Genomic DNA, 13,635 nt, shown 5'->3' on the forward strand with positions numbered 1-13,635 from the left:
TCCTCAGCTGGAATTTTCACCATCCACAATGTCCTCAGCTGGAATTTTCCCCATCCACGATGTCCTCAGCTGGAATTTTCACCATCCACGATGTCCTCAGATGGAATTTTCACCATCCACGATGTCCTCAGATGGAATTTTCACCATCCACGATGTCCTCAGCTGGAAATACTTTAGTTCAGTTGTACGGAATGACTGTCAAATAGATAAATGACCCTTATTCTGTTCAAAAAGGACAACATTTTACTGATGATAATATCCACCGGAGGGTGAACATAACGTAGCAAGCAGGACTAAGGTAACACCAACATCAGCTGTGTGGGTGAATTTAACGCATATTGATGGTTTAATGAGAGATCTGATGGTGATATTTTTAATTGAGCAAGAGCACTGTGAAAGTTCAATATGATCTACACTGAACAAAAACAAACACAACAATTTCAAAGATTTTCCTGAGTTGCAGTTCATATAAGGAAATCAGTCAGTTGAAATAAATTCATTAGGCCCTAATCTATTGATTTCACATGACTGCGAATACAGATATACATCTGTTGGTAACAGATACCTTTAAAAAAAGAAGGGGTGTGGATTGAAAAACCAGTCAGCATCTGGTGACCAGATCTAGCGCGATATATCTCATTTGCATAGAGCTGATCAGGCTGTTGATTGTGGCCTGTGGAATGTTGTCCCTCTCATCTTCAATGGCTGTGCGAAGTTGCTGGATATTGGCGGGAACTGGAACACGCTGTTGTAGACGTCGATCCAGAGCATCCCAAACTTGCTCAATGGGTGACATGTCTAGTGAGTATGCAGGCCATGGAAGAACTGGGCCATTTTCAGCTTCCAGGAATTTTGTACAGATCCTTTTGACATGGGGTCGTGCATTATCATGCTGAAACAAGGGGTGATGGCAGCAGATGAATGGCACGACAATGGGCCTCAGGATCTCCTCACAGTATCTCTGGGGATTCAAATTGCCGTTGTCCGTAGCTTATGCCTGCCCATACTATAAGCCCACTGCCGCAATTGGGCACTCTGTTCACGACGTTGACATGGCTCGCCCACACGACGCCATACACGCTGTCTGCCATCTACACGGTACAGTTGAAACCGGGATTCATCCATGAAGAGCACACTTCTCCAGTGTGCCAGTGGCTACCGAAGGCTAGCATTTGTCCATTGAAGTCGGTTACGACGCCAATCTGAAGTCATGTCAAGACCCTGGTGAGGACGGTGAGCATGCAGATGAGCTTCCCTGAGATGATCACTGACTGTTTGTGCAGAACTTCTTAGGTTGTGCAAACCCACACTTCTATCAGCTGTCCAGGTGGCTGGTCTCAGACGATCCCGCAGGTGAAGAAGACGGATGAGGAGGTCCTGCGCTGGCGTGGTTACACATGGTATGCGGTTGCGAGGCCAGTTGGACATACTGCCAAATTCTCTAAAATTATGTTGGAGGCAGCTTATGGTACAGTGTGGTATGAACATTAAATTCTCTGGCAATTCTGGCATTCCTGCAGTCAGCAGGCCAAATGCACGCTCCCTCAAAACATGAGACATCGGTGTCATTGTGTTTTGTGAAAAAACTGCACATTTTAGATTGGCCATTTATTGTCCCCAGCACAAGGTGCACCTGTGTATGGATCATGCTCTTTATTCAGCTTATTGATATGCCATACCTGTCAGATGGATTGATTATATTGGCAAAGGAGAAATGCTCACTAACAGAGATGTAAACCTACGATTTTTGTGCATATGGAACATTTCTGGGATCTTTTATTTCAGCTCATGAAACATGGGACCAACACTATACATGTATGTTGTGTTTATATTTTTGTTCACTGTATCTTCCATAACAGTAAAAAGAGGACTGAGTGTGTGTTGTGATTTTGTGGAGTCTGTCTACTGAACATGTACCCCTCACCGTCTGTAGTGACGTGGTAGTCGAACATGGTGTCCTCGCTGTCTGATGGTATGTCTGGGAGGTCCAGATGGATGTTGTCGTTGCCACGGAGCCAGCTCTCCATTTTCCTCCTGTCTTCCAGCTCCAGTAAAGCTCCGATGCTCCACATGAGAGCAAACACATAGAGACGCTCCACATGCTGCCTGGACACCTCCCCACACTGCTCCTGGAACACAACAACAGTCACTATCAACACAACATAATGTACCAAAACCCTTCTAAAGCTTTATCTACATAATTGGCACTCAAATGAATCAGTCAACTACAGTAAAGGGAAATGGAATTCCACCCTCACATACAGTGCCTTGCAAAAGTATTCATCACCCTTGGCATTTTTCCTATTTTGTTGCATTACTACCTGTAATTTAAATTGATTTTTATTTGGATTTCATGTAATGGACATACACAAAATAGTCCAAATTGGTGAAGAGAAATGAAAAAACGAAAAAGTGGGGCATACATATATATTCACCCCCTTTGCTATGAAGCCTCTAAATAAGATCTGGTGCAACCAACTACCTTCAGACGTCACATAATTCTGAAAGGCCCCAGAGTCTGCAACACCACTAAGCAAGGGGCACCACCAAGCAAGAAGCACCATGAAAACCAAGGAGCTCTCCAAACAAGTCAGGGACAAAGTTGTGGAGAAGTACAGATCAGGATTGGGTTATAAAATATATTTGAAACTTTGAACATCCCAAAGAGCACCATTAAATCCATTATTAAAAATGGAATATGGCACCACAACAAACCTGCAAAGAGAGGACCGCCCACCAAAACCCACGGACCAGGCAAGGAGGGCCTTAATCAGAGAGGCAACAAAGAGCCCAAAAATAACCCTGAAGGACCTGCAAAGCTCCACAGCGGAGATTGGGGTATCTGTCCCACAGACCACTTTAAGCCACTTTAAGGCTTTACGGAAGAGTGGCCAGAAATAATAATAAGCAAACCCATTTGGTGTTCACCAAAAGGCATGTGGGAGACTCCCCAAACATATGGAAGAAGGTACTCTGGTCAGATGAGACTAAAATTGAGCTTTTTGGACATCAAGGAAAACACTATGTCTGTGGCGCAAACCCAACACCTCTCATCACCCCGAGAACATCATCCCAACAGTGAAATGTGGTGGCAGCATCATGCTGTGGGGATGTTATTTCATCGGCAGGGCCTGGGAAACTGGTCAGAATGGAAGGAATGGTGGATGGCGCTAAATACAGGGAAATTCTTGAAGGAAACCTGTGTCAGTCTTGCAGAGATTTGAGACTGGGACGGAGGTTCACCTTCCATCAGGATAATAACCCTAAGCATACTAAATTGAGTGATTTAAGGGGAAACATTTACATGTCTTGGAATGGCCTAGTCAAAGCCCAGACCTCAATCCAACTGAGAATCTGTTGTAGGACTTAAATATTTCTGTACACCAGCGGAACCCATCCAACTTCAAGGAGCTGGAGCAGTTTTTCCTTGATGAATGGGCAATAATCCCAGTGGCTAGATGTGCAAGCTTATAGAGACATACCTCAATAGAGCTTTACAAAGTATCGACTTTGGGGGGTGAATAGTTATGCATTCTGTTTTTTTGTCTTATTTCTTGTTTCACAATAAAACATATTTTGCATATTCAAAGTGGTGGGCATGTTGTGTAAATCAAATTATTCAAACCCACAAAAAAATATATTTTAAATCCAGGTTGTAAGGCATAAATATAGGAAAAATGCCAAGGAGATGAATACTTTCGCAAGCCACTGTAGATGCAGAGTCCAGAGAGTTATAGTCCAACAGTAATTGAAAATCAGAGTGCTTCAGGAATCACAATGACAGGATGAATTCAATTAGTTAGGCATTAGAACATTCCATTTAGTTTCTATGAGGAATGTGGGGCAATTTACTTCAACAGTATTCATAGAGCTCAGTGATGTACATATATTATCCCCCTTCTGCAGGGTTTTTTAATATGGTCGGAGTATCGAGGTTTCAGGTGCCTACCTTGGCGGGGATGAGGCCCTGCAGCATGTTGATGCTCTGCATGATGACGAAGGCCTCCAGCATGTCAATCTTGTGCTCCAGACAGTGAACAGTGAACCGGTAGAGCTCTGGGAAGGAAGCGGAGAACAGCTCTCTCAGCACCTCTCCCTCCTGACGGGAACGCTTCTTCAGCCAGCCCTGCATGGGGACAAACACACATGTATACATGTCGACAAAGACACACACACACACACACACAAATATGCACACACACACAGATGCACACACACATTTTCATCCACTGATAAAGAGTGAGAGAATGTTCCCGTGCCCACCTCCAGAATGGGGCTCCAGTTGAGCACAGACGAGCTCATGAACACCATTCCATTACGAGACACGGTGGCAGGCGAGGCGTTGTCAATGTTGTGGGGCTCAAACACAATCTTGCAGTTGGGGGCCATGGGGATCCTGTCTCCATTGGCCAGGGTCAGAGTCCTGTTGTCATCCAGTACAGAGTTGAGGTTCTCTATCCAGATAGCATCTACTGGTCCATCTAGTACTATCCAGATGTGCTCCCCTGCAGAAGAGAGAGACATTAGAACCAGTCTGCTTATTAAACTAATCAAAATCAACTATGGAGGTCAGAGAAAGGTATTAGAACATCACTTTTAGTAAAAAGATAGAGAAAACATAAGGAAATAGAGATGGGTGAAAATGGTCTGACCCATTGTTCTATGTGAATTCCATAGAGACTATACGGGATGTACTATTTGTGGGTTCATGCTCTAGCAGATGTAAAGCATGAGTAACTTTGCATGCGTATTTCTTTCAAGTACAGTGAAATGCCTTTCTCGTAACCCTAACAATGGGTATTAATCAATAACAATGCAATACTCACAATAACAAAGTATAACAAAAACACACAAGATCTAAAAATATGAAATAAGAGGTGTCCGTCTCACCTTTCTTGGCTCTCAGGGTCTTCCTCCACAGGGTAGAGAAGATGCCGTCAGTCCAGTCATTGGTAGCTACATCTAGGCGGCCAAACATCTGAGGGGCGGTGATCGCTTTGGGGTTCATACGCATCTCTCTGTGTGGCTGGCCGCAGTCTGTGGGTGCAAACACACAGACAAATTAACTTAACACAGGGACAAATGTCTGTGCATGTAAATGTCTGTGCATTTTAGTTTAGTATGACTGCCATGAGGTAGCAAATAAGGTCAAATGAGTCCAGTGTTTTGATGGGGATGTTTCTTACCTGTCATGGCTCTCATCAGGGTGTGAATGCAGGTGGTTTTTCCTGCTCCGCTGGGCCCCAGGGCCATCATGCCATGGCGGACCCTCTGGGTCTCAAACAGCTGAATCACCTTCAGCTTCCATGGAGGGTGGCTGATCAGACCTGCCTCTGCCACCTACAGTATGGAACACACAGGAATAAGAGAAACTCTTCATGTTATGAGACCAGACTCCTCCACCTACAGTATGGAGAACAATGGAAGAGAGTAAGGTGAACTCTTCATGTTATGAGACCAGACTCCTCCACCTACAGTATGGAGAACAATGGAAGAGAGTGAGGTGACCTCTTCATGTTATGAGACCAGACTCCTCCACCTACAGTATGGAGAACAATGGAAGAGAGTGAGGGGAACTCTTCATGTTATGAGACCAGACTCCTCCACCTACAGTATGGAGAACAATGGAAGAGAGTGAGGTGACCTCTTCATGTTATGAGACCAGACTCCTCCACCTACAGCATGGAGAACAATGGAAGAGAGTGAGGTGACCTCTTCATGTTATGAGACCAGACTCCTCCACCTACAGTATGGAGAACAATGGAAGAGAGTGAGGTGAACTCTTCATGTTATGAGACCAGACTCCTCCACCTACAGTATGGAGAACAATGGAAGAGAGTGAGGGGAACTCTTCATGTTATGAGACCAGACTCCTCCACCTACAGTATGGAGAACAATGGAAGAGAGTGAGGGGAACTCTTCATGTTATGAGACCAGACTCCTCCACCTACAGTATGGAGAACAATGGAAGAGAGTGAGGGGAACTCTTCATGTTATGAGACCAGACTCCTCCACCTACAGTATGGAGAACAATGGAAGAGAGTGAGGTGACCTCTTCATGTTATGAGACCAGACTCCTCCACCTACAGTATGGAGAACAATGGAAGAGAGTGAGGGGAACTCTTCATGTTATGAGACCAGACTCCTCCACCTACAGTATGGAGAACAATGGAAGAGAGTGAGGGGAACTCTTCATGTTATGAGACCAGACTCCTCCACCTACAGTATGGAGAACAATGGAAGAGAGTGAGGGGAACTCTTCATGTTATGAGACCAGACTCCTCCACCTACAGTATGGAGAACAATGGAAGAGAGTGAGGTGAACTCTTCATGTTATGAGACCAGACTCCTCCACCTACAGTATGGAGAACAATGGAAGAGAGTGAGGTCAAATCTTCATGTTAATACAAATAATCCTTACCTCACATTTAGATCGAAAAAAGGTTTTATGCTACTATGGTATTAAGGCTAATACCAAGACGAGATTCATCCCTTAAACTCTGTATTATACTGTGGGGGCAGCATGTAGCCTTGCGCTTAAGACAGTAACCAAAACGTCGCTGGCTCGAATCCCTGAGGTGACGAGGAGAAAAATATGTTGATGTACCCTTGAGCAAGGAACTTAACCCTAATTGCACATGTAATTCGCCCTGGATAAGAGATAAATGACTGAAATGTACTGTAGGGGAAAGGAGAAGAAACAGGAGAGAAGAGAAGCAGTGTGAGGAGGAGGATTGTGAGAAACTACATGTAGATCGAAAATTATCTGTGTCACTCTGAAGGATTATGCTATATAAAATGTCCTCTCACCTGTTTGTCGATAGCTGTCTCCAGCTCTGGGTAGCCTGCTTTATCCAGCTGGATCCCAGGGAAGAGGTCCTCTATCAGGCTGAGGAACAATGGCTCATCTTCATCTATCTGTCAACACATAGTATTATGTCAGTGAAGTTAACCATGATGCCACTTCTGTTATGTTGCACCTCACTGAAGATGAAATCATTATTCATGTATTACAGAATAGTATATGATAAAAATAACAATCTGTAACACTTAATGGTGCGTAAAAAAAACGGATTGTCTAAAATGGCAGTTGATTTCGAGGAGAATGTCCTGTGTATCTGACTGACTGTACTCACCAGCTTGGACAGGTTCATATCTCTGAGAACCCTCATGACGATGGTAGATTCTGTGTCGTTGGGGTTCGCTCGTTTCCCTGCCCCCAGTGTTCGCAGAACTGACAAAATGTTTCGGAGGCCAAAGTCGTAATGCACCTTAAAAACAGAGAGTGAACCCAACATGGATTGTATGGAAATAGAACTATGAACTACACAAAGATCATAATCAACACATACATGGACAGTTTGGTTGTTTTTATACTGAACAAAAAATATAAATGCAACATGTAAACTGTTGGTTCCACAAATGTGTTTACATCCCTGTTAGTGAGCATTTCTCCTTTGTCAAGATAATCTATCCACCTGACAGGTGGTATATTAATTATCCCGAGTGGTGCAGTGGTCTCAAGCACTGCATTGCAGTGCTATCTGTGCCACTAGAGATTCTGGGTTTGAGTCCAGGCTCTGTCACATACAGCCGTGACCGCGAGACCCATGGGGCAGTGCACAATTGCCGTTGTCCGGGTTAGGGGAGGGTTTGGGCGGCAGGGATGTCCTTGTCCCATCGCGCACTAGCGACTCCTGTGGCGTACCGGGTGCAGTGCACACTGACACGGTCGCCAGGTTTACAGTTTCAGAGAACGCACGGCTCTCAATCTTCGCCTCTCCCAAGTCCGTACGGGGAGTTGTATCAATGTGACAAGATAGTAGCTACTAAAAACAATGAGACAAGACTGCAACTACCAATTGGATACCACAACATTGGGGAGAAAAAGGGGTAAAAAAATAATTCAAATAGTGATTTGAGCCTGTGATGATACACGTTAAATAACATTTCACTTGACTTGATTGTTTACTTATATGGAACTACTAAAATGTATATCTTGTGTTCAGCTCTCATTGAAATATCTACAGTAGTTACATTTCATTTCATAGCTGACCTGCTTGGAGAGCTGCTCCTCACACAGTTTGTAGAGGGTGAAAAACTTCCTGGCCAGCTCTATGTTGTCTATGAAGCCACAGCTGGCCAGCTTGACCGGATGATGATCTGACGGTCTGGGAAGTCTGGATGAACCATCATGGCCACTGAGCGGAAGTTGATCTTCAGGTTCTCTGGAAGCTCCTGACGAATTGTCTAGTGACGTCAGGGTTCTGATGGGGGCAAAAGCATTTAATAATCAAATCTTTATTTAACCATGTGAGACTGTTAAGAATAATTTCTTATTTACAATGATGACCTGCCATGAACATAGTGTACTACAGATGATTGATGTTATGAAAATGCAAAACAAAGTCTATGACTAACATCCTCAAAGTAATAATAAAACCTTGTCTGATTCGACTAGTTTCACTTAATCTTCTTTAAGACAAGAATTCACTATTCCTTTCAGAAGTAACGTTAAATGAAGCTCTACTTGAGCAAAATCGTTTGTGAAGGGGTTTCTAGCATGGGAGTAGTTTATAGACGGCTAATAATAATAACCATAGTCAGGAAGATGCCCGGTACTCAAAATGCCCTAACGGATTCATTTCCACGTTGTCTCTCTGATGCGGTGAAGATGGTAAGTTCTTGCGGCGCTCCTTCTAAGCACCTGGCTCCCTGCAGAATCTCGAAGGCTGATGACTGCTGGGCCGCCACGGAGAGCACTGATAGGTCAATACGGTTGAACTCATCAAAACAGCCCCACGAGCCCGACTGGGCTAGGCCTGTCAATCAACACAACATTACACATCACTCTTCACATTAAACTCCTCATTCAAAACAATACCCAATCAGCACGACCTGTCAATCAACACAACATTACACATCACTCTTCACATTATACTCCTCATTCAAAACAATCCCAAGAGCACGACCTGTCAATCAACACAACATTACACATCACTCTTCACATTATACTCCTCATTCAAAACAATCCCAAGAGCCCGACCAGTCAATCAACACAACATTACACATCACTCTTCACATTATACTCCTTATTCAAAACAATCCCAAGAGCCCGACCTGTCAATCAACACAACTTTACACATCACTCTTCACATTAAACTCCTCATTCAAAACAACCCCAAGAGTCTGACCGGCAAATCCACAAAGTGGACCGCACAAAATTACAGGACTTTGATTAGGTTGAGATCAGTTGCATTCTCTTCACAGTAATAAATGAGCAGTAATACTGGACATGTTAACATCTTAATGTCCAGCAACTCCGCATAATCCTCCGTTCCCTCTCCTTTACATATATCCAACTCCCAGCTGCATTGGCTCAGTCAAAGCCAGGAGTTGGCAGGAGACAAATGGTTTGGGACCAGGCAATTGATGAAGCTCCTTCCTTTAAAGATCCTCCCGTCCTCTGAAGTCCATCTGGCGGAGCAATTGAAGACCACATCTGAAGGAACCTCCCCAGGCAGAGAATCTCATGTCTTTAGTGGTCTCAGTCCCTCCAGAAAACGAGCGAGCAGCGCCGGCTCGTTCCACTCACTAGAGGCAGCAAGGGTGCGAAACTCAATAGAATAATCCGTTATGGACCGCCAAGCCAGGGCCCTAGAAGCCTCCCCCCAAAAACTGATCCCCAGATCCTCCTCTTTAAAGTTCTGGAACTTGTTAGCACCCCTGGGACAAACTGTGCCCCATTCTCGAGGAAAAGGTGAAATGACAAGGACAATCACCCAAAGATATTGTTGGGTTGATACACCAATCTCACACTGCGTGAGCAAAAAAGTTAGGCACTTGGGCTGCCCGGTAGCATGGTTATTAACCCTGGTTAGGCTCGGCAATGTGTGGTGGCAGCACTGCACTCTGGTGTCCAGAGAATAGTTTGTCGGAAACCTGTACATTTTCTCCACGGCATGGCACAAGTGTATGGTGCTCGTGTTGCCCAAAATGCATGGCTAACTGGATCTCGACGGCAGTGTAACGAGCGTCTGTCCAGTCGCTGGGTCCATTCCTTGGTCCTTCCTTCTGTCATGCAGGTGGAGGACCCAAAGATGAAACAGAGTTTATTTAAGTCCAAACCTGGGAATCAGAAATCAGAGGGGTGATGACTGGAGTTAGTCCACAGACCTGTCAGTCAGAGGGGTGATGCCTAGTTAGTCCCACCTGCTCAGTCAGAGGGATGATGGCAAAAAACACGACAGGACAGGGCTACCTGCAAAAACAGTCAGGAGGGGTGATCACAGCATGGTGAATACTACCTGGAACAGTCACAGGGGGAACACAAAGGAATTAGGGACTCTAATCTGTCAGTCAGGAACAGGGTGGAAGACTAAATGATGATTAGGGGAATAGGAACCTGGGACCTGTCAGTGAGAGGGAGAGCGACTAGTGAGAGAGGGAGGGGTCAGTGAGAGGGATAGAAGGAGTTAAAGAACCAAATAAGACCAGCAGAGTGGAAACGAATAGAATGGGAGACAGGGACAAGACATGATAATAAATGACAAACATGACATAAATGACTGAAATGTACTGTAGGGGAAAGGAGAAGAAACAGGAGAGAAGAGAAGCAGTGTGAGGAGGAGGATTGTGAGAAACTACATGTAGATCGAAAATTATCTGTGTCACTCTGAAGGATTATGCTATATAAAATGTCCTCTCACCTGTTTGTCGATAGCTGTCTCCAGCTCTGGGTAGCCTGCTTTATCCAGCTGGATCCCAGGGAAGAGGTCCTCTATCAGGCTGAGGAACAATGGCTCATCTTCATCTATCTGTCAACACATAGTATTATGTCAGTGAAGTTAACCATGATGCCACTTCTGTTATGTTGCACCTCACTGAAGATGAAATCATTATTCATGTATTACAGAATAGTATATGATAAAAATAACAATCTGTAACACTTAATGGTGCGTAAAAAAAACGGATTGTCTAAAATGGCAGTTGATTTCGAGGAGAATGTCCTGTGTATCTGACTGACTGTACTCACCAGCTTGGACAGGTTCATATCTCTGAGAACCCTCATGACGATGGTAGATTCTGTGTCGTTGGGGTTCGCTCGTTTCCCTGCCCCCAGTGTTCGCAGAACTGACAAAATGTTTCGGAGGCCAAAGTCGTAATGCACCTTAAAAACAGAGAGTGAACCCAACATGGATTGTATGGAAATAGAACTATGAACTACACAAAGATCATAATCAACACATACATGGACAGTTTGGTTGTTTTTATACTGAACAAAAAATATAAATGCAACATGTAAACTGTTGGTTCCACAAATGTGTTAATCTATCCACCTGACAGGTGGTATATTAATTATCCCGAGTGGTGCAGTGGTCTCAAGCACTGCATTGCAGTGCCACTAGAGATTCTGGGTTTGAGTCCAGGCTCTGTCACATACAGCCGTGACCGCGAGACCCATGGGGCAGTGCACAATTGCCGTTGTCCGGGTTAGGGGAGGGTTTGGGCGGCAGGGATGTCCTTGTCCCATCGCGCACTAGCGACTCCTGTGGCGTACGGGTTGCAGTGCACACTGACACGGTCGCCAGGTTTACAGTTTCAGAGAACGCACGGCTCTCAATCTTCGCCTCTCCCAAGTCCGTACGGGAGTTGTATCAATGTGACAAGATAGTAGCTACTAAAAACAATGAGACAAGACTGCAACTACCAATTGGATACCACAACATTGGGGAGAAAAAGGGTAAAAAATAATTCAAATAGTGATTTGAGCCTGTGATGATACCGTTAAATAACATTTCACTTGACTTGATTGTTTACTTATATGGAACTACTAAAATGTATATCTTGTGTTCAGCTCTCATTGAAATATCTACAGTAGTTACATTTCATTTCATAGCTGACCTGCTTGGAGAGCTGCTCCTCACACAGTTTGTAGAGGGTGAAAAACTTCCTGGCCAGCTCTATGTTGTCTATGAAGCCACAGCTGGCCAGCTTGACCCGGATGATGATCTGACGGTCTGGGACCATCATGGCCACTGAGCGGAAGTTGATCTTCAGGTTCTCTGGAAGCTCCTGACGACCTGCGTAGCCCGGGTTCTGATGGGGGGCAAAAGCATTTAATAATCAAATCTTTATTTAACCATGTGAGAATGTTAAGAATAATTTCTTATTTACAATGATGACCTGCCATGAACATAGTGTACTACAGATGATTGATGTTATGAAAATGCAAAACAAAGTCTATGACTAACATCCTCAAAGTAATAATAAACCTTGTCTGATTCGGACTAGTTTCAGTTAATCTTCTTTAAGACAAGAATTCACTATTCCTTTCAGAAGTACTTTAAATGAAGCTCTACTTGGCAAAGCGTTTGTGAAGGGGTTTCTACAGGGAGTAGTTTTAGACGGCTAATAATAATAACCATAGTCAGGAAGATGCCGATTTCGGGATTCATTTCCACGTTGTCTCCGTCGGTGAAGATGAAGTTCTTGCGGCGCTCCTTCTTGCAGGTAAGCACGATGGCGATCTGCTGGGCCGCCACGGAGAGCACTGATAGGTCAATACGGTTGAACTCATCAAAACAGCCCCACGAGCCCGACTGGGCTAGGCCTGTCAATCAACACAACATTACACATCACTCTTCACATTAAACTCCTCATTCAAAACAATCCCAAGAGCACGACCTGTCAATCAACACAACATTACACATCACTCTTCACATTATACTCCTTATTCAAAACAATCCCAAGAGCCCGACCTGTCAATCAACACAACATTACACATCCCTCTTCACATTATACTCCTCATTCAAAACAATCCCAAGAGCCCGACCTGTCAATCAACACAACATTACACATCCCTCTTCACATTATACTCCTCATTCAAAACAATCCCAAGAGCCCGACCTGTCAATCAACACAACTTTACACATCACTCTTCACATTAAACTCCTCATTCAAAACAACCCCAAGAGTCTGACCTGCAAATCAACACAAAGACACACAAAATTACACTGTTCATTAGGTTGAGATCATCATTCTCTTTACAGTAATAAACAGTAATATGAGTGACATCTTATATAGCCTATAATCCCCCCAAATCCTTTACATATATCCAACTCCTATGGTCATTGTCATGCAAATGGGACAGGAGTTGGCAAGAGAGCACAAATGTATTTGGGACCAGGCAATATGAGTAGAAGCTCCTACCTTTAAAGATCAGTCCTCTGAAGTCCATCTGGTCGGAGCAGTTGAAGACCACCACGTACTTCCCCAGGCAGCGGCCCATGTCTTTAGTGGTCTCAGTCTTCCCTGTCCCTGCAGGGCCGGCCGGGGCTCCTCCCATACTCATCCCCAGAGCCTGGGCCAGTGTGATGTAGCACCTGGGACAAACACACACCAAGGAAAAGGTATATCAAGGATAATCACCCAAAGATATTCAATGTGATACACCATACACTTGTGGGCACTAAAAAGTTAGGCTTGGCTGTGGTAATGGTAGACTGGTTACTGCAATGTGTGTGCAGCACTGCACTCTAGTGTCTCCTAGCAATAGTTTGTCACAAAAACCTGTACATTTTTAGTGCCACAAGTGTATGGTGCCCTTTTTTCCCAAAATGCATGATAACTGGT

At 44.3% G+C, this 13,635-nt stretch overlaps 1 protein-coding gene across 1 annotated transcript in view; it reads right to left on the reverse strand.

Moving 5' to 3' along the window:
* The window catches only part of LOC124006178 (dynein axonemal heavy chain 5-like), a 74,622-nt gene that overhangs the window by 23,797 nt on the left and 37,190 nt on the right, over positions 1-13,635 (reverse strand). Inside the window, 10 exon segments of the mRNA XM_046316013.1 lie at positions 1,925-2,129; positions 3,950-4,126; positions 4,264-4,505; positions 4,891-5,037; positions 5,187-5,340; positions 10,710-10,817; positions 11,036-11,170; positions 11,905-12,099; positions 12,426-12,613; positions 13,213-13,385. Of these exon segments, the coding sequence (XP_046171969.1) occupies positions 1,925-2,129; positions 3,950-4,126; positions 4,264-4,505; positions 4,891-5,037; positions 5,187-5,340; positions 10,710-10,817; positions 11,036-11,170; positions 11,905-12,099; positions 12,426-12,613; positions 13,213-13,385 (1,724 nt within the window).

The sequence above is a fragment of the Oncorhynchus gorbuscha genome, linkage group LG19 (genome assembly GCF_021184085.1).
Source record: "Oncorhynchus gorbuscha isolate QuinsamMale2020 ecotype Even-year linkage group LG19, OgorEven_v1.0, whole genome shotgun sequence".
In the NCBI taxonomy this organism is placed as follows: Eukaryota; Metazoa; Chordata; class Actinopteri; order Salmoniformes; family Salmonidae; genus Oncorhynchus; species Oncorhynchus gorbuscha.